Source organism: Thermobia domestica, chromosome 8 (assembly GCF_964235325.1).
Source record: "Thermobia domestica chromosome 8, izTheDome1.hap1.1, whole genome shotgun sequence".
Lineage (NCBI taxonomy): Eukaryota > Metazoa > Arthropoda > Insecta > Zygentoma > Lepismatidae > Thermobia > Thermobia domestica.
In genome coordinates this window covers 262,043,730-262,069,343 of record NC_137461.1, presented here as the reverse complement: position 1 = coordinate 262,069,343, position 25,614 = coordinate 262,043,730, and the positions used below count along the sequence as shown (strand labels likewise).

At 34.1% G+C, this 25,614-nt stretch overlaps 1 protein-coding gene across 1 annotated transcript in view; it reads right to left on the bottom strand.

Moving 5' to 3' along the window:
- bys (Bystin) overlaps positions 1 to 22,200 on the bottom strand; it is a 52,140-nt gene extending 29,940 nt beyond the window's left edge. The window contains exons 1-3 of the mRNA XM_081769689.1: positions 21,932 to 22,200; positions 14,653 to 14,844; positions 8,576 to 8,717 (exon numbers count right to left, since the gene is read on the bottom strand). Of these exons, the coding sequence (XP_081625815.1) occupies positions 8,576 to 8,717; positions 14,653 to 14,844; positions 21,932 to 22,066 (469 nt within the window). The 5' untranslated portion in view covers positions 22,067 to 22,200. The remainder of the gene's footprint in view (positions 1 to 8,575; positions 8,718 to 14,652; positions 14,845 to 21,931) is intronic.
- Between the last annotated feature and the right edge of the window lie 3,414 nt (positions 22,201 to 25,614).

Here is a 25,614-nt window from a genome sequence, read left to right as displayed (position 1 = left end):
AAGTACATAAAATATTATGGTTTCGTCAATCTAAATGGCTTGCATCTTATATTCAAGAAAATACTCAACGCCGTGCAAATGCTACAATTGAATTTGAAAAAGATTTCTATAAGTTATTAAATAATTCGGTATACGGAAAGACAATGGAGAATGTACGAAAACGAATTGATATAAAATTAATTAACAATGAAAAAAAGTGTAAAAAATTAGTAGCGCAAAATCAGTTTGAAAATTGGGTAAAATTGGCTGATAATTTGGCATTGTTTCATATGGTAAAAAAATCGGTAACCCTTAATAAACCAATTTACGTAGGAGCGACAGTTTTAGAATTATCAAAATTAGCAATGTATGAATTCCATTATAATATAATGAAACCGCGATATGGAGATAAAATTAGAATTGCATATATGGATACTGACTCTTTCATTTACCAAATTAAAACTAACAATATTTATAACGATATAAAAGATATGAATGAGTATTTTGACACCTCAAATTATCCTGAAAATAATTCTTTATATAGCACACAAAATAAACACGTTTTGGGTAAAATGAAAGACGAATTAGGTGGAGTTCCTATGATTGAATATGTTGGGTTACGAGCAAAAAATTATGCTATAAAAACTGGTGAAAATAAAGAATTGAAAAAATGTAAAGGGATCAAGAAAAATATAGTTAAAGAACAAATTACGTTTGACGATTATAAATCATGTATATTTAAAAACGAAACGATTCATAAAACACAATTTGAAATTAAAAGTAAATACCATAATTTAACAACAAATCAGGTGAGAAAATTAGCGTTAGATCCGTATGATGACAAAAGAAAAATTTTAAATTGTAATATACACACTGTTCCTTGGGGGTATTATAATAATAAAGATGTAAAATGTACGATTTGTATATTGTAAATACGATATAATTTTTTTTTTTGGATATATTAGTATTAAAAAAAATATGTCACAATCAGTTCGAGAACAAATAGTTGCAGAATTACATAAAAGTGCAAGACGAAACTATCCTCGAATACCCGTTATAACGAAAGGGATTCATGATTTATGGCAAGCTGATTTAGTTGAAATGAATAGTGGAAAATTGAAAGGTCTAGCAAAAATTAATCGAAATTTCAAATATTTATTAACTGTGATAGATACATTCTCTAAATATGCTTGGGCTATTCCTGTGAAAAATAAAACTGGGAAAGAAATTACACAAGCATTTATAACAGTACTGAGAAAAGCAAACAAAAGCCCTAAATTTTTACAAACTGACAGGGGTCGAGAATTTTATAATTCAGAGTTTCAGAAGACGATGAACCAAAATAAAATTAAACATTATTCCACGTACAGTGATGTGAAAGCAAGTATTATTGAAAGATTTAATAGATCGTTACGTAATTTAATGTGGAGACAATTTACACTGCAGGGAAATTATAAATGGATTGACATTCTGCCGGAATTACTACATAAATATAATAATACTATTCATTCCACTATTAAAATGAAACCTATTGACGCTGTTAAAAAAGAAAATGAAAAACATCTATTGACAAACATCTATTGCAAAAAGTTTTCTGTGATAAAAAGAAAAAGTAAATTTAAGATAGGTGAATATGTAAGAATTAGTAAACTTAAGCGTCCTGGTTTTGATAGAGGTTTTACACGCAATTGGAGTACAGAAATTTTTCGAATTGCTAAAGTTTTCTTCACTAATCCTCCGACATATCACTTAGTAGACTCAAATAATAAACCTATTGAAGGAAGATTTTACGGACACGAATTACAATTAACGAAATTTCCAAACACATATTTAATTGAAAAAGTGTTGCGAAAGAAAAATAATAAGGCCTATGTGCAATGGTTAGGTCTGCCAAAAAGTGAAAATTCTTGGATTGATTTAAAACATACTATATTGTAAAAAAAAGAGAAGTCAAGAATTTATAGGTGAAGCATGTCATCACAAGTTTTTCTTGTAGATTTTATAATTTCAAAAAGTGAATTTTATATTTTAAATTCTAGCAACACTGTAAATTTTCGTTGCTTAGTTAAATTGTCATCATCATCATCATCACGAGGTCTATCAGTATCACAAGTAAAAAGTATATTAAATCAAATTTGTTCTTCCACAAACGCTGTTTTTTTATGTAAAGGAGAAAAGAAAGCAAAATATTTAAAAACGCTATTTAAAATAAATGCAATATATCTGTAATAGAGATGGAATGGAAAATTCCTTTTACATGTATGGTAGCAGGTCCCACAGGTTGTGGAAAATCATATTTTGTTAAAACATTTCTTGACCATTATAGCAAGTTATTTAAAAATATTGTATGGTGTTATGGTGAATGGCAACCATTGTATGATACTCTTTCAAACTGTACGTTTAAAGAAGGTTTACCTCAAAATAATGAATTTCAAGCACATGAGGGTCCACATCTTGTCATTATAGATGATTTAATGCGTGAGTGTGACCATCGGATTGTAGATATTTTTACTAAGGGTAGCCATCATAGAAATATAAGTGTAATATTTATAACACAGAATATTTTCCATCAACAAAAAGGAATGCGGGATATTTCGTTAAATTGTCATTATATTGTTTGTTTTAAAAATCCTAGAGACCAAGCTCAAATTAATTATCTCGCACGACAATTGTATCCAGGTAATACAAAATTTATTCAAGAAGCATATCAAGATGCAACTCGAATTGCACATGGGTATTTACTCTTTGATTTAAAACAAAATACTCCTGATGAGCAGCGAGTTCGAACAAATATCTTTCCAACAGATTCTTTTAATTATGTTTATGTACCTGTAAAAAAATAATAATTGTAATATGGTTTATATTCTAACAACTATTTATGCTTTAATAGCCGTAAAAAAATGATTAGTAAGGAAAATGCACATATGTTAAAACTTTTAGCAAAGTCAAAACCGAAAGCACGTAAGGCAATTTTACAAAATGCAGATCCTGATTTAATTCGCTCTATTTGTGAATGTTCCTATAACGTATTACAGGGAAATGTTCCATTAAATAAAACAGAGATAAATAAGCTAAAAAAATATAAAAAGGAACTGAGATATTTGGTGAAAAAAGGTCCGTCATTAAAACAAAAGAAAAAACGAATAATTATACAAAAAGGTGGTTTTCTTACTGCTTTGCTTGCACCTATTATTGGAGGTATACTATCTAGTTTAATTAAATAATTATGCAAAACGCACAAAAACTTATTTTAATCGCACCAGAAAAATTACATCATTATCAAACGATATCTAATCTTGATGATGAAATGAAAGAAATTTTAAATAATAAAAGTTTAAATGCAGAAGAAAAATGGACAAGATATAGAGAAGTCTTACAAAAATATTTAAATATAATTCAAAAACCGGCAGCAGTTACAACAACAGCAACTACCACTACCACTACTAAGGAGGAAGAAGAACAAGAGGACGAGGAGGACGAGGAGGAGGATGATGAAATAATATCTACTCTCCCTGAAATTTGTAAACGTAAAGCGAGACCTTTATTACGTAAATTGAAACAAAATCCAAATATTCAATGGGACGATAATGGAAATGTGAATATTAATAATAAATTAATTCCAGGTGCAAATATAGTGGATTTGATATCCGATTTTGTTAGATGTCGTAAGAAAAATATTTCAGTTGCCGGCTGGAAACCTTTTGCTACATTATTAGCAAAAGCCAATATACCTTTAGAGTACATTGGTAATCCTCAACGAATAGATTATATTAGAAAACTAACAGAAGAAGACGAAGAAGACGAAGAAGAAGATGGTCCTCCACCCCGTAAACGCAAATGGTGTACTTATAAGCAATAATAATAATAATATTCTATTGTAATCTATTGTTATTTTTAAGTATATAGAAAGAAAGAAAGATGAATGAGCCCTACCTCAATTACTACATACACCAAGCAGGAGGTAATTATAACGTGTATAGAGGTACAGCATATCAAGAAGGTTATGGCATTGGTAGTTTTCTAGGAGGTTTATTTCGTACTGTATTTCCTTTATTAAAACAAGGTGCAAAAACTGTTGGTAAAGAATTGATACGTACAGGAATTAATGTAGCAGGAGATGTACTAGATAATAATAGACCTATTGAAGAGTCTTTGCATGATCGATGGCAAGAAGCTAAAACAAATTTAAAAAATAAAGCTCAAAATAAATTAAATCAGGTGTTGGAAGGATCTGGAAGAAGAAGAAAAAGAAAGAAAGTTCATTTTAGTGGTGGTGGTGCTGGTGTGAAACGGATAAAAAGATCCAAAGATATTTTTGATTGATTAATTATGGAGCAAAGTGATAGTTTTTATCTCACACTTCCTAGCAATAGTTCTATGAAATATTTTCCTCAAAATACTCTTGCTTGTTATACTACTAAATTATATCAACCTATTGTACTGGAGAAAGGAGTGTGGGAAACAGCTGTTGTTGAAGTGCATTATACAAGTTCATTTCAGAATGTTTCCAAATATACAAATAATATTTATTATCGTCTCATGAATACAAAAAACTGGAACATAACTCAAATCTTACCAGGCCACTATTATCATGTTGATGATATTCTATCTCAAATTAATCATAAAAGTGATATATTAAATTTACAATTAAAAGTCAAAGCATCAGTGAAACGAATTGAGGTTAATAGAGTAATAAAAGATCAAGAGAAGCATATACAAGTACGTCTATCTCCTGAACTAGCCAGAATACTAGGTTTTGATCATATTCAGCAAGAAGATATTGCAGTTGTACATCATGCTCGTTATCCACCTGATTTACAAAAAGCGCTACCTACACTTATGTATATTTACAGTGATATTGTAGAACCACAAATGGTGGGTGACACCGTAGCTCCATTGTTACGTATTATAAATACAAATATTACAGAGCATGGTATTAATAATGTACATATTTTTGATAATCCTCATTATGTCACTGTGCAACGTAAACAATTTGATCAAATTATTATTGATTTAAGAGATAGTACAGGTAATCCACTTCCGTTCCAATATGGCAGTGTATGTGTAAAATTACATTTTCGTAGACGTAATATGGTATTGTAAATTTTACCATGTGTGAATATTAATAGTAAGAAAAATGCAGTGTGAGTGTATGAAATCAGAATTAGATTTATTTGCTGGTTTACCCACTCAAACCAGTATTATAGGTAATAAAATAGTTCCATATAAACCTGTGGCTTCAATAGCTGATAATGCACCAATAGAATTTGTAGTCCCCGGTCATGGGGATGACTATATTGACTTACCGCACACAATGTTATATGTTAAAGGTAAAATTACTAAATCAGATGGTTCTAATTTAACTTCTGCCGATAAGAAAATCGGCCCTGTAAATGATTTTCTCAATGCAATGTTCAGTGAATTGCAATTATATTTAAATAATCAACTTATTTCCTACTCTTCACATACATATCCATATCGATCGTATATTGAAAAACTACTAAATTATAATACTGAAGCTAAAACAACGCATCTTCAAACATCAATGTGGTTTAAAGATACTGCAGGGCATATGGACAGTGTGGCCGATGCTAATGTAGGATTTAAACAACGTTTTCTTCTCACTGCTTTAAGTCAGTCATTTGAACTATTGGGCTATATTCATGCTGATATTTTCAATCAGGAGAAATTTTTACTGAATGGTGTACAATTGCGTATTAAACTAATTCCAGCTAAACCTACATTTTGTCTAATGGGTGACGCAGATGCTGATGGAAAAGTTGTAATTACAGATGCAACATTACTTGTGAAAAAGGTTGATGTATCACCAGCAGTTAAAATAGCACAAAATAAAGTGTTACAAAATCCTAAATTTAGAATAAAATATCCTATAACAAAAGTGCAGGTGAAGACAGAAACTCTGCCACAAGGAATTATGGATAGTACACTTCCAGATCTGTTTTCAGGCATAGTGCCTAAACGTATTATTATTGGTTTTGTTACTAATGCTGCTTTTAATGGTACTTATCAAACAAATCCATTCAATTTTCAACATTTTAGTATGTCATTTTTTACATTGTATGTTGATGGAAATCCAATGCCCTTCAAACCTTTACAACCAGATTTTGATAATAAGCTATATGTACAAGCATATTCTACGTTATTTACAGGTTCAGGTATTTATTATTCTAATCAAGGTAATGATATTTCACTCGCTGAATATCCTAATGGTTATACTCTACTGGTGTTTGATTTAACTCCTGATTCAAGCGCAAGTGCTGCATTTCATACTAGTCCACAACGACAAGGAAGTGTACGTTTAGAGGTTCATTTTAAAGAAGCACTGCCATCTCCTGTAACAACAATTATTTATGGTGAATTCTCTTCAGAATTAGAAATTGATTTCCAGAGAAAAATATATATTAATTAAAGAAAATGTTAAATACAATTGAGCTTTATGAAGCATTACAACAAAATTTACCTAAAGATCATTTTATTGGTGTGTATGCTGCTGATGAGTTACCTTTGTTTATTCATACATTTCCAGCCGCCATAATTATAAACACTGATTCTAGTGATAAGCCTGGTGAACATTGGGTTGCTGTTTATATATCTAATATGTGTGTGGGAGAGTATTTCGATAGCTATGGTATACCTCCCTATATACAACATCATATAAGGTTTTTAAAACGAAACTGTCTGTATTATACATGGAATAATAGACGTATTCAAGGTGATTTATCTCAATTTTGTGGACATTACTGTTTCCTATATTTAGCATGTCGTGCATCTGGTTATTCGATGCAGGATTTTTTAAACAAATTCTCACTCACTACTATTGATGCTAATGATATTATGCTTTATTCATTTATGAGAGTATGATGATGTTATTTTTTTAAACTCCGCCATTGCCGGTCCCAAGCCCTGGATGAGAAAGGAGGAGGGTTGGGGGTGTTGCTACCCCCGTAAAAGAAAATAATGTTGGGTTGGAAACGAGTACACTTCTATTCTCTGCTATGTTAAAATAGGGGTTGAAAAAGGGAACGAGTTCAATTTGCTCTTCTGTATGTTCGTTATGTTACGTAGTCTGATGTTCATAGGGGTTGGAAAAGAGAACGAATTCACCCCCTACTCAGCATGGTCGAAAACCCCCATCCAAATCGGTTCAAAGAGCGTATCGAATCGCTATGTTACATAGGTATTCATTGTCTTAAAATAGGGGGTGGACAAGAGAACGAGTCCACCCTTAAAATGGAGGTTTTTGTGTGTTACGTACTCTCAGTGTAATTTCTGCTATGTTCAATTAGGGGTGGAGAAAATGAATACACCCCCTGTGCTATGTCCGCCATGTTTCGTAGTCTCTGTCATGTTGAAATAGGGGTTGAAAAATAAGCCATGCTCTTTTATTAGCTGTGCTATCTGCTATGTTAAAATAGGGGTTGAAAAATATGCTCATAAAAGAGAACGAGTTCACCCCTTAAAATGGACTTATAAAAGAGAACGAGTACACCCCTAAAATGTGCTCGTAAAAGGGAACGAATTCACCCCTAAAATGGAGGTCGTAAAAGACCGTGGGCTCACGGTGCAAGGTGGTCATTTTCCCAGGGGCTTGTGAGTTGATTAAATATGTTTTAATACTGGCCCAGATCGATCCATTTTCTACTACTCCCGTGGTACATGAGTTAACACTGGTCAACACGAATCGCTGTCTGCATGTATGCAGATCTGTCAGTGTAAGAAATAACCAGGATAGTTTTTTGCATCCGATTGTTACTTCAGATGAAAAATGGATCTTCTACAATTGTGAACGATCCGGACAACGGTCTCTCAAAACGCTCTCCAAAAACAAAGTCTTGTTGCTGGTATGCTGGCCTATGATGAGAGTGATGCATCCTGTCTTTCTCAGGTGAGGTGAAACCATCCATGTAGATCGTTTACAGTACTGAACTCCATGAAATGCACCGCAAACTACTTTTGTCCGATGTCATTAGGTAGAAGAAGAAACAAGAAAGAAAAAAAGAAAGCAAAAAGTGAGAAACAAAGGCATAATATTATTACTTTTTACGATAAATAAAACAAATCTGGAGAAAAGGGGATGTTTGGCAACTTCTTTTCCTCTTGCTGACCGACGGTTGCCTATTGTTTTCTTAGATTTATTGCTTGTACTGTATGGGTGTTCTGTGCATTCCCAAGAATAGAGGCTTTCTTGTTCTCAAACCTAGTATAGCGTAGCAAAAAATGAAATTAAATCTTTCAGTTTAAGATCCCACGATTATGCCCAATAGGCTAAGGGAGACGTATGATTAAGGCAAGTGAATGATGATGGTAAGACTAGTGGGAGGAAACGGGAGTACTCGGAGAAAACTCACGAACACAGTGTTGTCCATAAACTTACTTGGACAGGGATCGAACCTGGGATCAAACGCATCAGAGGTAAGCACTATACCACTGAGACAACATACCCCCTCATAGTATAGCGTAGCGTTGCTGTAAATAGCACACAAAAAATCAACCTGATATCACTACTATTTTGACAATTTCTTATAAACTAATAAACGTGAGGACACCATAGAAACATAATATATTCCTTCCTTACTTGCTGTGTCTGAAAAGTGGGTCTGCAACTCTGTTTGCTTCTCTGTAATTTTCTCCATAATGATATCGGCTAACGTGCGTTGTGGCACAGGATTCTTCGTCATGAATCTTTCCAATGCTCTGGCGTCCTCCTCGTCCACTTCCTTCGAGAATGAGGAAAAGAAATATTTTTAATGTGTAAATACATGAGGTGATGTTGAAACAATAATTAGAGGAAACTGACCGATTTTATAGCATATCAATCACTCTATGGGTGCGAATTCAATGATTTATTATAGAGTAGGTAAAGAGTCTGCCAGAGAAACGTATACACTGTTTAAGATATATATACGTTGTAGTGTTACATTCAAACGTGTGTTACAAACCTTCAAGTAAGCATATGTTTACATTAGATGTTTAAAATGTTGGCCGTTGGCTGACGAAGCAAGATTTATTGCAGTAGGCATTCTTCCCGATCTTTCTTTGTGAAAATCGCAAATCGTTCCATGCGCTTCAAACTTGTCAACAATGCGGTTGATTGTTAGGCAGGTTGGTGGTTCAACTCTGCTCTCCAGTGACGTGCTCCTGCTATTTTCTTCTCACTAATCGTGGTCACAGCACCGCCATCTGTTCAGCGAAAAACTGTACAACATAATTTTAGCTGAAAACAATTGACAATGTCGCCATCTGTTGGGCGAGAAACCGTACTACAACATACTTAATTCTCAGAACAATTGTCAAGGCCAGTATCCTAATACAGGATGACAAAAAGTGTATACATTTTTCTGGCTGACTCTGTACTCATTCATTGTCTTTCTAGAAAAAAAAAAAAAAAAAAAAAAAAAAAAATCAACTCTACATAAGTCTCAACTAGGTTCACATATATTACATTTGAACCAATTCTGCCCTCCATCTAACTATTGAGAGATATAAATATTACGGGCAAAAAGCCGTGTAAAAAGTACACATGCCTCAATCTTACTTGTCTGTTATTGAATTAATAGATTTGGGTGGCATGTTTTTGTTAATGTTACCTGTTGATATATTATATTAATGAATTAAGATTGAAACTCACTGAGGATATATGTGGTTTTCTGACAAAGGGGATCGAACACATAATTCAATATTAGTAATGAGTGATTGCCATGGAATATGTGATCATAATTATTTAGATTATAAAAGAAGTGATGCTTCTAGTTACTCGGTCACACTTGCATGTTAGCTAACAAATGAGTGTTTAGCTAATCAAGTTTAGAGAATAAAGTTACTGATCTAACTGGTTGAACATATGCTAATTATAGCACCGTTAAACTTTAATTAAGCCTCCTCATTACGTTCTAAGTAAGCGTGATATTTTTGATAGCATTAATGAAATTAAAGCACTTTTAATCAAATTATTAAAATGAAGTATAGAAACACTAATTCAGTTTGATTGCGTCTACAGGACTTTTAGTGGTCGGTTTAACCTTTAGACGTCCGTCGGGGATTTTAACAAAATCGTAGACTCTCACGTTGGGGCTCTGGTGACCACCCTCATTATCACAGAGTCATGATTCATACACCGTTGGAAAGCTTATAAAGCATAGATTCCAACGAGGTAAACATTCGTGCAATTTCCGCTATATTCGCAGAAGAAACACACAAAAATCATAAAAAATATAAAAAAACTGACTTTGCGGGGCACTGGCAACCCTTGCAATCATCCCTGACAAAATGATGCTAATGTGTAGGCCAGGCATTTGTAGCAATAATATAAAAAATGGTAGCCATTGCTGCAATACACATTGGTACCAAATCATCTTTCTAGCTTAATTAGGGGCTGAGCTATTGATGTTTCTCATAAAAATACATGTAATTTACGTAAAAAAAAAAAAAAAAAAAAAAAAAAAAAAAAAAAAAAAAAAAAAAACTTTACTCCCTCCCTACTCCCTCCATGTAAGCAGAAAGTACAAATACAGGATATTACCATGTAGTGGCCTACTTCATTGCTTCACATACCAACTTTATGAGTGTACCCCCAAGGAAGGGAATGGCCCTTAAAAAAATGGCTGAAAAAACCCCACGACCTTTACCCCCCCCCCTCTTCGCCGTGGTACCACCCACATACATAAAATGCACACCGGCGGAAAGCTGCATCCTTCAGAAATACATCGGTACCAAATCATTTTCCTATCTTAATTACAGGTTGAACTTTAAGGTTTTAGCCCCGACGCAGCAGTTGCGTCAAAGGACGTTTAAAGATTAAGCCACTTACGCTGTAGTCCTACCGGTTTCTCACGGTGTTAAATGTTAAATTGTCACTTGTTTCACAAAAAATTCTGTAAAAAGTTTCTGCATAAATCATCAGTTTTACAGGAAGTCTCTTTCCAACTATGAATGCACTAAAATTGCCAAATGTGTTTATTGAAAGTGATTCGATCTTAATGTAAGATTAATGATAAATTGTGTTTCCACTCATCATTTTCAATAATGTGTTACTTCTAATTCAGTTGATTACACTAATTTTAATGTAATCAATCCACAGTTTCATTAATTTACCCAAATGTACAATCCATTTCTCATTTTCCGTGAATGCAGAAGATAAAACATTCTGAAATCATTAATTTCCTTATTTTTCTTTTTGCAATGAACATTTTTTTTTTTGGGGGGGGGGGGGGGCTCAACTGAGTCGCTAGATGTGCTCCAGACGTTTAGTCGCCAGCGAACTGTTGATAAGGCACAAAAACTGAATGGGAACAATAACATTTTGTGAATGTCAAAGCGTAGCTGGGCAGAAAGCTACGAACCATAACACTTCAGAACTGCTAATTTATTATTATTATTCAAAATATTTTCTGTGTATCAATAACCCAAAAACATTTGTCAACTCCTTACATTTTCCATAGAAGTTAGTTGAAAATATTTCAATCAGTCATTGCAAAAAAGCCATATGTCCATCCCCCCCCCCCACATTTTCATTTTAGTGCAAAGTCGAGACGTATGTGGAGAAACGCGCATTCTCTGTGAAAAGACCAATTGCCTGGTCACATTATGTTACATATCCTACAGTACTGCCTAAATATCAACGATGCCATTCTACATGTTGAGTTTGCAATTCAAAGTTTTTTCTTTCTCCTAACAATATACTTTGCTGGATATATGGCCTTTTCGAAATGACTAATTCATTTATAGGAGATTGTTACTCGTGACAAAATACATACTGGATATATTCTCAAGGAGGTAAAAGCGCGTAGCGACTCTCAGTGTTACTAGAACTGAGCAAATTTACTTAAAGACGATTATCATATATTCATATAAGGATTTTCACACAATTACTAGTAACATCTTAAGGACTACTACTAACAACACGATTTTCCAGTTTCGGGCTGATAATGCTCAACTCCAACGCTGAGAAACTCTGCCCTTCGCGGATACAGTAACTTCGTTACGTCATTCTTCAGATACTGAATATAGTGCTGTGATGTTCAACGTCTTATATTTTATACAGATAATACAATGACAGAGCGGTAAAATGGTAGTTAATGGTTTTCCATTGCGGGGGAAAGTTGAATCTTTCTTGCGTTGGTCGCTGGCTGTGAGATCACTGTCGAGGTATTAAGACAAATGTGGTAGTTCAGCCACTTACCTTCAAGTCGCTTGGAGGGCTAGTAGAATCATCATGGCAAGGAGGGGAATTCATCAAAGTCTTAGATAACCGATCCCCCTACGCCAATAATCCCCCGAGTTATACTCCCTCTCACTTGTGAAGTAAATATTATTGTATTTACGTTGACTTGAAGGTGAGAATACCAGCAAAAGAATATAATAATAGTGATAAAATTTTAAGTATTTTAATCATCCATTATCTTAATATCACGCTTAATTCGTGCAAGTGTTTATGTTATATTTTCATATATAGTTCTCTGAATATATATATGCAATAAATGTTCAGTATTCAGGTAACGTATCCGAATATCTTTTATATGGTTGTTGACATTTCATGTACGACATTTACAAGTTCGGAGAAAAGAGAATCTGAGCTTGTCCATATTTAAGAATAGAGAGTAAGATTTACAACTACAGTCTCTTCCTTATATATATTACAAGCATTAAAAGTGCCCGACTCTCAGGGTAATATTTGATTTTTTTTTTTCTCTCTTTCTTTATAACATATTAGATTCCTGAACAGAGATTACCGTGACCGAAGTATGTAAGAATTACTACTTTTGCAGGTCAGATCAAAATGTTAAGGTTACCAGAAATAACTGAGTTTGACGCTTATTCAGCTTTCTTTTTCCAAGGACTGCGAAGCAGTAAACAATTATAATATCAACAATAAGTCAATTGTTCAAGAATTTGCGTGAAAATACCAATAAATATTTTACGTGAAAGAAAAATACTAGCGCAGCTTAAATCTCCTGCATGATTAGAGTTTGCTTCACATCCAAGTATTAAGTTTAATTCAGATTGAACTGCGACAATGACATTTTGCAACCTTGCACAAAGGTGATATTTTTACAAAATTTAATACCTTTTCAGTTCTTAGTTTTTCCTCCCAACAGAACTGATAATTGTCAGTGGTCGAGGCTGCCACATTTTTCCGAATATTTTAGGTAGGAATTGATTACGGGTATTGTAAGTTTAGGTAACTAATGAGCAGCGTAATTCTAAACACTTTGATCAATTCCTTACAAAAAGTTAATTTATAATTAATAATCACGGCAGAACCAGAAAGACGATCAATATCAACATAGTGCTTAACGTATTCATAGCTGAATTTAGATCTTGCTTTCAATTCAATTACTTAACTAAAACTTTATAAATCATTAACTTATTGCAATAAACTTAATTCACCTCCAGGTTGCTTCAAGTGGATACTTGAATTATCATTTCTAGACAATTTGATACACAAAACGATTTTTCTCTTTTCAACAGACAAGGCTTCTACTTAATCATGTACTAGTAATTATTTATTTATTTTTAGCTACATATAACATCATGTGGAATAAACGTAATCAGGAAAAAAAAAAATGTTATACGAAAAGTTGATGGTCACAAATTCCTCAGTTACTTGGAAATAATTCATTGCTAGCTAAAAATATGGAAGGTGACTCCTCGAATTACTTAAAAGTCAGCAAATTCGGACTAAATATAAATCTGGAAAACAAACTATCACCTTCTATATTTATTTAAGGACATGATTTAACGTATATTTATATATTTTATGGGAAAATATAACAACTTAATGCGTCTAAATATCTTTTAGTTATACTAAACTGTTCCAGCAATATCTGTCACCTTTATCAGTAGATCTGGGAAACCCACATGAAAGTTTTCTCATTTCTCAAAATGTCCCCTTGCACTTTTTTCGTGTGCCCAGTTGCAAAATGATAACGATTATACTCTTGTTTATGTGAATCATTTTTACTCAAGCATCTCTTCTTTCGAACGATCTACTAGCACAAACGCTTCCCCTAGAACTTCTTTTGTAACGACATATGTAATATAGGATTAGTTTTATAGCACTGTTTATAATTTAAAACGCTTGTTAGTCGAATTCGAATTGAGTGACCCTTTCAATAGCAAGCCTATACGAGACGTGTATCTACAGCTTAATATGGAAATCCGAACATGAGCTCCTGCCGGGAATTGAACCCGGTCTCTCGCACAAAAAGTGGATATCTTAATCCTATAGCCACAAGGAAGCTCATTTAACACTTGAACGTACAATTGGACGAGGTAAGGTGCTCTCTCTCTCTCTCTCTCTCTCTCTCTCTCTCTCTCTCTCTCTCTCTCTCTCTCTCTCTATATATATATATATATATATATATATATATATATATATATATATATATATATATATTGAATTAAAAGCTTAAATTTATAGCGAACCTACTGCAAGAATAATTTTGCGTGACTTTTCCTCATTTACTTAAATGTTCATTCACGTACGTTTGCAGGATAACATTTTTTTTTTTAAACTTATCTTTCTCTCTCTCTTTCTTTTTCCTGTTGACTTAACCTCCAACTTACAACTACCATATCTTAAATTTTTAAACATCCTAACGAAGACGGAAATAGTAAGTAGCATTAACTATTTTTATTTTTATATTTACTTACAACATCCTCATAATAATCTCCATCCATATCATCTTCCGATTTCTCATCTTCATCTGAATCTGCTGTTTGAAAGCCCAGTTTAGGGGGACGAGTACTCGATGGCTTCCGTGATGTTCCAACATCATCTTCCAAGTCCTGCTGCTGTTCTCGTGCTTGACGTAAGATCCGCTGTGACAACTGTGGATCCACAAACTGCAAAGGAAAGAAGTAATACTACTATGTTTATCAAGAAACATACGGAATTTACACGATGATAAGAGTTACCATAGTCTAATCAAACTGCAGAATATAAATAGTAAATAAATAAATAAATAAATAAACAATTTGTAATTCATATTCAATGTTTTCATTTCTAGTAAGGAAACAGTACAAGATGACTAGTAAATTATACCCAGCCGCAGAAACTGAGACTGAAATTTGGGAATGTTCGCACTTTAATTATTTTTCCTTTCCTTAATTTTATTAGATGATGACAAAGTTCAGCTTCAATAATACGAAATATCACTAAAACTGCATAACTAAATAGGATTGAAAAAAGAAAATAATTCTTAATTCTCCTATTTTATACGCTTAGGCTTATTCAGATTTACGCAAAATGTTCATGTCTTTTAACGGAAGAAAACAGCATTCCTCTTTGAAATCAAAAGCAGTCTTGCACACTAAACGTGGAAATTCAAAAGCCTGAACAAGTACTGTCAAATACTGAATTTGAGTTAAATTTAGCATCCCTTTCAGCATAACATACTTTGTTTTCCTTGGATATCGAAAATCTTTTTCTGTTACGACTATTACAGGTTCCACGTGATATGAAGTCCAATGTTGCTATATAATATATGAACATAACCTCATGATCATTCATGTGAAAACACTATTATTTAAAACTACGATTTTTATCTCAAAATCTTACCTTTACCCCTAACTTTCAACAAAATAAGATTCTCAGTTTTAAACTATGTAACCAAGTGTACAGTTCAGTAACACAATTTTTATAGTTTACAGAGCTACAGACAAGTTCCGTAATTGTATAAATAACATACACGTAAATTAAATATTTTAAAAAATGAAACAAATGCATAATAGAAATAAAAAATAATAATTAATATTTATAAAACATCTTCATCAACACTTCCTTCTAATCTCATTTGATTTTTAATTTGCGTAAAAAACGTTGCTATTAGATACGTTAAGGGCACATTTTTACAACTGTAATCCAGAAGTACTTCATAGTATATCTTCCACTGGCAGTGTTAGAGAACACTTTTCACACATTCTACAATGATTATCTACGTCTTCGGAAAATGTTAAGCGTCCCTGCAGGTGACTAAACAAAGATAATACTTTCTAGAAGAATATCACAAGGCATGAAATTTCGAGTGTAAATAGCATCACTATTGTGTAATTTATATCATTTGGATTAAACACCAGTAGGCACAAAAATGATGGAATAATAAATAGAAAAGTCTAGCCAGGATTGAACTTTGATTTCCTATTCGTCGTCCGGTTACTCTGTTAATTGAGCTACCAGCGACCATAAGTTTCTGTGTTAGGCCTATTTCATCAAGTTAATTCTAAATTAGATTTTTTTCATGAAAACAACATATGAAGAAGATGGTTACAATTAAGCTGGTTGTTGAAGTGAGTATTTATATGTCACGAAGTCTGATGATAGCCTTTGCTTCGAATTCGCATGAGAAAATGTCACGTAACAATATCACCTACGAAACAAATGCGAAGAAGAATAAACAGTTCTCTTTAACTCAATGTATAGAAAAAGGTATGACTATGTTTCTGCGTGTGTTCAGAAACGTTCAACATTGACTGTAATACGATGAACATACAAATACCACAAAAGCAGACTAGCAGCAGCATTTCTTATTCGCGCTTTTCTCCTAAATAAGGAAGACAACGATGGAAATAACATCTTGATTTTTTCACTTAATCATTCATATAAACGCTTCTTACGTCGTGAGAAACAAAATAATAATTTACGCCCACCTCTCCGTTCTAAGCTAAAATCAAAGTAATTTACCGGCCACCTCTCTGTTCCAAGCTAAAAATCATTTTTTAACTACACTCAGTGAGTTCTTATCACATTTCTCAGTCGGCAATTTACAAGTTTCAAAATTACTTCCTTTTCTTTCAGTGGGGAACTCTTGAATATATTTCAGAGACAAATATTCGTCACAATTATTGAAAATGAACATCATTACAACTTTTAATGTTTCTACTCGGCCCGCATTTTAATGATTTTTCCGACAAGCAGAAACAAATGTAAGCGACCAAAAAGAGCCTCTTACTTATTTCATATATCGGGTGTTTAAGAAACAAACGTTTAGTGTTCATAAGTAACAAAGTTAGAGATAAAATGATGAAAGAAAAAAGTGAAATAGGAGTTTTTGTTTGACCCACAAGGTCCCTTACCATGAAGCACAAGGAGTTATTTGAAGATTTTAAATAGCAAAGTATGTAATTTTTTACATCATTGAAAAGATCATTAACTTTTCTTTAAAAAACACTTTGGAAGGAAAAAGTTTTTCGTGTGGAGTACCATTTACGAAATGGTCGTTATTCAATTGGGTGTTCTAGCACATTCAGATAAAATACCCACTCCCTATATAACATTAATGATTGGAGATAAATGACATTAACTTTCTTTAGTTTCACTTCGCAGACTAAAGGGGACGGATGAGTGAAATAATCGAACCCAGTACCACGTGCACGCTTGGAGATAAAAGGATGAAACAAAACGTAAGGTCGGAAAATTTTAGAAGGTGCATCGAATGGAGCAATCCGCTTGACTCACAAGGCGCCCTAACGTTACGTTATTTTTGAACACAAATGTACAAGCAATAAAAACCCATCGGTACTATAACGTTCATAGTAACACACAAATAATAATCCAACAAGTAAGGAAGCGTGTCACGTGCACTCTTGCTGCTCCTGCCCTGATTCGGTTACTTAGCATTCGTGCTCTTTGGCATCTTCATAAGTTGGTTAGTGGCTTATGCACAATACTACCGGTACTTATTATGTACACTCATGTCCAAAATGACTGTCGCATATCTATAACTGTCTTCTTGTAAGAATATAATTTGATAATGATTTTGCAGGGTACTTTTAATACTGGTACTATGTGTATATCGGGAAATGTATATTTGTGGCAAATTTCATAGGAAAAGAATTATAAATAAGAAAATTAGAATGAGTAAAACAAAATGTTGCTAAATGGGCAAGAAAGTTTTTATTTTCGTTTTATTATTCTTATTTACTGCTCTTTTGACATGAAATTTGCCACACACATGTCTTTGCCGATTATACACATACTAACATTATAGTAAATACCGGACGAATTCGTTATCAAAATATATTCCCACAAAAACATATTTATAGACATGCGACAATAATTTTGGACATGAGTGTCCATACACTAAATACCTACTAAAGTGAATCTGCACAGGAGAATGCAAGTCCATACACCAAAAACACTTGTTTAAGATACAGTGAGTAGATTTATTGAGAAAGAAGTATACAACTAACTTCATATAGGCCAATATATGTATCCGCAGAATACATCTGCACTATATTTTCTTATAGAGCGAAGTATTCCTGCATAAAGTACGAAGGACAATGTTCAACAGAAAAGTTACAATTGCGGTAGTTTCTATTCACATTATGTTAATTAAAATTCAGGTTAGGTTAGTTTCAATTAAGTCAAGTTCGTTTATGTTAGATTATATTAGTGTAGTTATCCAGCATAATTTTCGAAAATATGATGGAATTTCGCTTATTACAATTAAGTTAGTTTAGGTTTGTTTAAGTTAGCTTAGTTTAGTTTGGGTTAGATTTGGTTAGCTTATGTTAGGTCTAAGTACTTCCATCTTCCATTTCTCCCGTAAATTTTGTATATTTTACGTACTTCTGGACCCGCTTTGTTAAACATTTACCAGTACGAAAGTTGTTTTATGTTTACAATGAAGCGCTACTTCTAAAAAAAAATTGCAAGTGTTATAGGAATTCGTTTGACTGCGAAAACTCGCATGTTCTCGCTACCTTTGCGTACGTGCATACCTAGGGAAGGTTCTAGATTACTGGTCCCCCATGTAGGTTTCTTTCTGTACTAAAGTTTATACATTTAAATTATACACTATTGCCGAGCGAGCGTTAGCGAGTGAAGGCGGGTTAGAGCCCCGCAGGGCACTTTGTTTTCTGTCTTTATTACTGCTCAATGGGAAGAGGGACCAGCAATCTAGAACCTTGCCGCATACCTACCATCGCTGACATGTCTGCTCCCTTTGAACACACCCCGCTCGGTCACATCTTTTTTGCCCAGTTCTGACTACCAGTTTTACTTTTTAGTGGTACACTAGCAGAGGTTCGTTTGTATTCTGTTTTTGCACTGAAGTTTTTACAACATATGTCCCAACGAGGCATTTATTCCAAAGTTAGACGTCCGATAGTTTTCTACCAAAATCTTAATAAAAGCTATTAAAATTTATAATTTTGAATTTCTACGTTCCTGACTTTAGGCTTTTTTTCGTTACATTGCGAAGTGGGGGAAGGGTTAAGATAGGATCTAGAACAGAGGTACCCTTGGACTTATTACCCGCCATGTTGATAATATAAATGCTCATTTCTTTCCCACAATGCAACTATTCCGTTACCTTGCGCGAAGTAGTTCCCTCCGCTCGCCGAATAGTCCCATGTTTATAACCGCTTATATATAACAAACAGATTTCTCGAGATCCTTATACATTATCAAGCACACAAACGATCAAATTATCCATATTTTTCCCGTAATTTTATAAATTTTCCTGGAAACGGATGTCCAACTTTGGAACTTAACCCTCCAAACGATGTATTTATACTCAGATCGTGAAAGAATTGTAAATTTTCAAAAAGTATTTCAGGTAGCGCTGTTGGTTCTTTTATGCTAAGTGGAGTAATTAAAACAGCTAAATTACTATCAAATAGCTCCACAATACTTAATTCTACTAATAAAGCTAAAACTATGTGGAAAATCCTAAATGGTAGAACAAACAACAAAAAGAGCGACTTTGAGTATGTTAAAGTTGGGGATGAAATTATTAAAGAACCTAAGCGGATTGCAGATGTCTTCAATGATTATTTTCTAGATAGTGTACCATTACCTGACCCCATACAAGCGAGTTATGACGACTCGATGAAATTGCAAATGCATTCACATACCATCTTTTTAATTCCAGCAACAGTAGAGGAGTTACGGAAAATATTGAGTAAGATGTCTAATTCGGGATCTTCAGGTTTTGATGAAGTTCCAGTGACTGTTATTAAATTTTGTTTTCCTTTCATTGTAAATCATCTCTGTTATTTAGTTAACCTATCTCTTGAGAAAGGATGTTTTCCATCAGTGTTAAAAGTGGCAAAAGTAATTCCTCTCCATAAAAAGGGGAGTATGCATGATGTAAGAAATTATCGCCCAGTCTCCATTCTTTCCACGTTTTCAAAAATTTTTGAATATGTGATGAAGTCACGACTCTGCAATTTTTTGAAGTCATGTAACTTACTATCACCATCACAACATGGCTTCCAAAATAAGAAAAGTATTGAAACAGCCTTGTTTGATTACATGTCCAATATAGCTCTTGAATTAAAAAACAGTAAATATGTTGTTGGCCTATTCATCGACTTATCCAAAGCTTTTGATACAATTGATCATGCTATTCTTTTAAGCAAGTTGTATGCTTATGGTATTAGAGGAGTAGCTCACAACTGGTTTCTCTCTTATTTATCCAGTAGGCAACAAGCGGTACAAATATCAAAATTAACTGCAGATGGGTTTCAAACAACTTGTTCGTCTTTATCAACTGTAGTCAGAGGTGTTCCTCAAGGTTCCATTTTGGGTCCTATTCTCTTCTTGATATATATAAATGACTTGTTAGAATTTATGCATCCAGCGAAATGTATTCTATATGCTGATGACATCAGTATGATAATATCAGGAAAATCAATAGAAGAAGTTGAGAGGAAATCTGACATTTTTACGGACAAATTAGTAAAATGGATAACAGCGAATAGGTTAATTATAAATCATGATAAATCGATCCTCTTACATTTTCATTTTCCAGGAAAACCGCGTATATCACCTAGAATAAAAATATCTTCTAACTTACTCCAATATTCTTGCATAACAAAGCTTTTAGGTGTAATCATAAGTGATGATCTTTCATGGTCTGCTCATATCTCCACTTTAAACAAGAAACTAAGTAGCGTGTGTTTTGCCTTATACAAACTTCAAGGTACTGTATCGAGAGAAGCACTTCTTAGCTTTTACTACGCCAAGTTTAATTCATTAATTAACTTCGGCATAATACACTGGGGATCTGCTGAAAATAGTTTAAGCACTTTCCGATTGCAAAAGAAAGCGATTAGAATAATTTTTGGGTTACCCACAAAATCGTCATGTAAAAAGGTTTTCATAGAAGCAAAAATTTTAACACTCCCCAGCTTATACATCTATAAATCTATTCTTTTTACTGTGAAAAACAAGCATCTTTTTATCTTTAATAAAAATGTTCATAGCCATAATACAAGACAAGGTAGTGACATATTTGTGATGCATCAAAAATATGCTAATATAAGCAAAACCGTGTACATGAATTGTGTCAGATTGTATAATAAACTTCCTCTGTACTTGAAAAATATGACCAATGTTTCCATTCTTGGTAAGACTTTATATAATCTACTCACTGAGAAGTGCTATTATACAATTAAAGAATATTTAAATGACTCATTAACCGAAGAGTTGGAAACAGATACTTACCCGTGAGTACATGCCTGGTGTGGTAGAAACAGTTACCTAATTATGTGCTTTTGTATTTTTAGAAAGATTGCATGATGTATACTTCTGGTACTTGATAATATTGTATGTTTTTTTTTTTCTTTCTGACAACTGTAATGCTTACATGAGAATTTCTCATGCTTTGTAAGCTAATGAAACAGGCAAATAAATGAAATGAAATGAAATGAAAGTAACCTCATACTACCCACTGAAAATCTTTTGGTAGTAGGAAATTAGTGATAGACTTACAATTTTCCAACAGTTTCGAGTGATGTGTCTAAGTTCAACAGCACTCAGATGGTACCTTACATTTTCAGAAATATTCACGTATTTATAATTTTCACCTTATTTTTCCTGTTTGTTTTTCAAATTTCAACAAACGTATCTCTAATGTGAGCCTAAAGGGATAAAATATTTATTTTACTTGACACAGTCAGAACTTTTTCAATACAAATATCTTACCTCCTCCTCGTCATCTTGCCTATCTCGAACTTTTACACGTCCAGTAGGTTTGGCAAACACATGTTCCTCTATTTGATTATGAAGAGGCATATGCCTCGTAGCTTTTGATAACTTAAGTTTCTTAGCTTTACCCATTTTCCTACCACTTACTGCATTTACAGAATATTCACATATACCATGCACTAGGTGTTCAAATCAGTAACATGCACGGTTCGTATATACAATACCACACGCTACCTAAACGTGCTGTCTGCTCATTGCTACCGGTGATTTGTCACTAGTGATGGGTCGTTCATGAACGAACTGACTCTTTTGAACGACACCATCATGTGAACTAGTATGGAACTAGTTCATACATTTGGAACTGTCCGTTCAAAGTAACGACAGCTCCGCAGACGACACCAGCAGTTCAGTAATGAGAGCACCGTACACAATTCCAGCAGTTCAAAGTAACGACGACTCCGCTCCGAACAGCCAATAAGAATGCACGAAACTACCGCACACGTCTACCGACACCGATATAGCCAGAAGCCAGTAAGAATGCATACAGGGAACTCAGTGAACGTAGTCGTTACCTTTTGAATGACACAACACCAGTTAACAAAGAACTGGCACCTTTGAACGACGATTCCCAACCATTCAAAAAAAGAACAGGCTCCTTTTTGAACGACAACTCCCAACCGTTCAAAAAGGAACTGGCACCTTTGAACGACTCCCGTATCGGTGCCGGAGCGAATGAGCTAGCTCCACCAAATGAACTGCCTCGACCCATCACTATTTGTCACTATAACCCTCAAAGTAATAGTTCTAAAATCACAGAAGAGGGACAGTGGCTCAACTATTTTTTCTCAATCTAGCCAGAGTATTTTATTTATTTATTTATTGAACAATTTCCCAAATACAGCATAACTTTGCCATTTTACACAGGGACATGCTAACAAAAGAAAGAAAAAAAAAACAAGACAACAATAACAACAACATAGAAAAAAAGAGTGTAAAAGTAAAACTATTCCGGCAAAGCTCGTTTAATTGCTCTTTCAAACACTGGGTAGCTCGAAAAAATGTCCACATCAGTTGTTACTTGATTATAACTGTTTGGTATTCTATAAAAAAGAGACCTCTGTATAACAGCCAACCTAGGACGGGCAAGATGGAATTACACCACTAATACATTAATTATACCACTAATAAACAAATTATATAGGAAACAATCCCATTCAATTCAGGAGTGATTGCGAATTTTCCAGAATTGGCCATTAGTTCGTGGTAATCTTCACAAAATTTTGCGAACTATAACGCAACACAAAAGCTGGAACGAACAATTATTTGTTAAAAGTATAATCGCAAAATGAAACATGAATTTTGCGTTCGGTTAACGCAAACCCATACATAATGAGGCCTTGCAGAGCCTCCCTTAAGGTATTAGTACCAGCATAACATTAATATTGTGGATCCTAATGGAACACAAAACATGCCCAAATCAATTATAACTGTTATTCCTATCATTCCATAATAAAGCGCAAATTTTATGTTGCGTACACACCAACGTTGCGGGATGGAACATAGTTCAGAACTGATACTTGCGAAGACCAACCAGAAGATACGATTCTGACTGATTTCAGAATGTTTAAGGAAAACGGTGATATTGGTAATGGGTGCAATGATGGAATGAAGAAAATGGGACAACATCGAGAAAACCCATGCACAAGATGTTTGATCACCACAAAACCTCCTTGGCGTCAGCTTGAATGGAAAACTACGGTCTACTCATACTAGAAATGAGCGTCCAACCGCTAAACCACCTCGGGCCAGCATATACATTAATGGCCTTATGCAGAGTCATTTTGGAGTATGATTAGTGACATACTAAAGGTCTGACTACTGCAAGAAACATATGTTAGTCGAATTTTTTTTAGTATGGCACTAGTCTCGCGTCAGAATGTTTCTGCATAAGGTGCTAAAATTTTAGCTCTAGGACAAGAAATTTCCTAGGACTTGTTCTTACACCATTTTTTTATGGTATGCCCAGGGCGCTTTAAATTACGTCAAAGCGCCCTGGTATGCCTAAGTCAATCTTGTCAATCTTGTCTTGGGATTTTGTAGGTTAAGTGGATTCCTTGAGATAGTTAATTCATAGGCCCGTCTCACACGGGTCTAAACTAAGGCCTCAACCCAGGTTACAACTTAACAGTGTTGCTTAACTCAAACTCCATGAAATTTCTTTTATCCTGAGGTGATGTAGGGGTCTCAGACGATCCTTAAAACTAGGTAGGTTTTACCAGCAGAGCCTCTCGTGATCGCTGTATTAAATAGACGAAAAACACTTGAAGAATGTGTTACGCACAGGGCAATCAACAGTCGTAATTGTAAATATTGTTTTTCTATTTGACAATATTTGTTAATCCGAAGAGGATGAAATAGCCATAGCAGCGATATCTGCTCTGTTGTCGACACAAAATCCGCCCTTCCTTCCCTCCAAACAACGAAAGAGAGAGAGAAAATAGTAAAGAGGAGCTGCTTGACCAGGAAGTGAATTCTTCGCCGCAATAAAGCACAGGAAAGGACCGTATTTTCAGTGGTGAATAATGAACTACTAGCAGAAGATCCTCGTTCCTAAAAAAAAAATAAAAATAAAAATAAAAATAAAAAATAAATAAAAAAAATAAAAAAAATAAAATAAAAACCTACAAAATGGACTATTCAGAATTCCATACGCTATTGAAATTAGGACTCCGAAAATTCGGCAGCAAGATACGAACATGAGGGAAACTGTATCAGCTGAAATAGTTCTGTAGATCCTCGTATCCACCAGACTGTAGAACTGAAAATCAAATGACTTGTCCAAATATATAAATGAGGGCAGTTATTAGGCGCGGAAAGCTAAAACAAAGAAGAAAGAGCAATTTTCTAGTGTAGATACTGAGTGTATCCGCTCAGCTCACTAACCGCAAAAAATGCCCACATAGCCCATAAAGTAAACTTATACCGCGCCGGGAGCTCCTCTCATGCACGACGCCCGGACTTTTTGTATTGTGTCACCATTGTACAACAGTTCCCTAAAATTGCACGAAGGCCACACACCATTGATGACAATTAACTCTTATTGTTTTTGTTTACTTTTGGCGCACCACATTTCAATTTTATATTTATAAATGTAGGATTACTAGTGTAAAATTATTACAAGTGCTTTACGACGGATAAAATAAGTAAGTTTATATGAAAGATGACTGTAGAGAAACAATTTTCCACTGGCGGTGAATTTCTGCACAAGTGTACAGAAGTAGTATTTTGTTTACAAGTGGAACGCTACTATTATGAAAAAAACTACTATTATATGACAAATGCTATTAAAACTCGTATCATTGCCAAAATCCATTCGTTTTCGCTACCCTCGCTTATGAGGGTACCCACGTTCGCTGACGCACCCCTTCGCTAACACTCGGGCCCTCCAGCTTCAGTTAAATAGCATTCGTGCTTTCTAGTGGGGACCTAATGCAGGTAGTTTTGTGTTTTTTGGGCTGAAGTTTTAATGCATGCATCCGGACGCTGTATTTATATGCAAATAGTAAAACAATTATAATTTTTCAACTATTGCTTATGTTACCCCCTTGAATTTTAACTATGCCATGTGGATATTTTCATGTCGCCCAGCACAAATCATTTAGAAAACAATAAGAATTAAA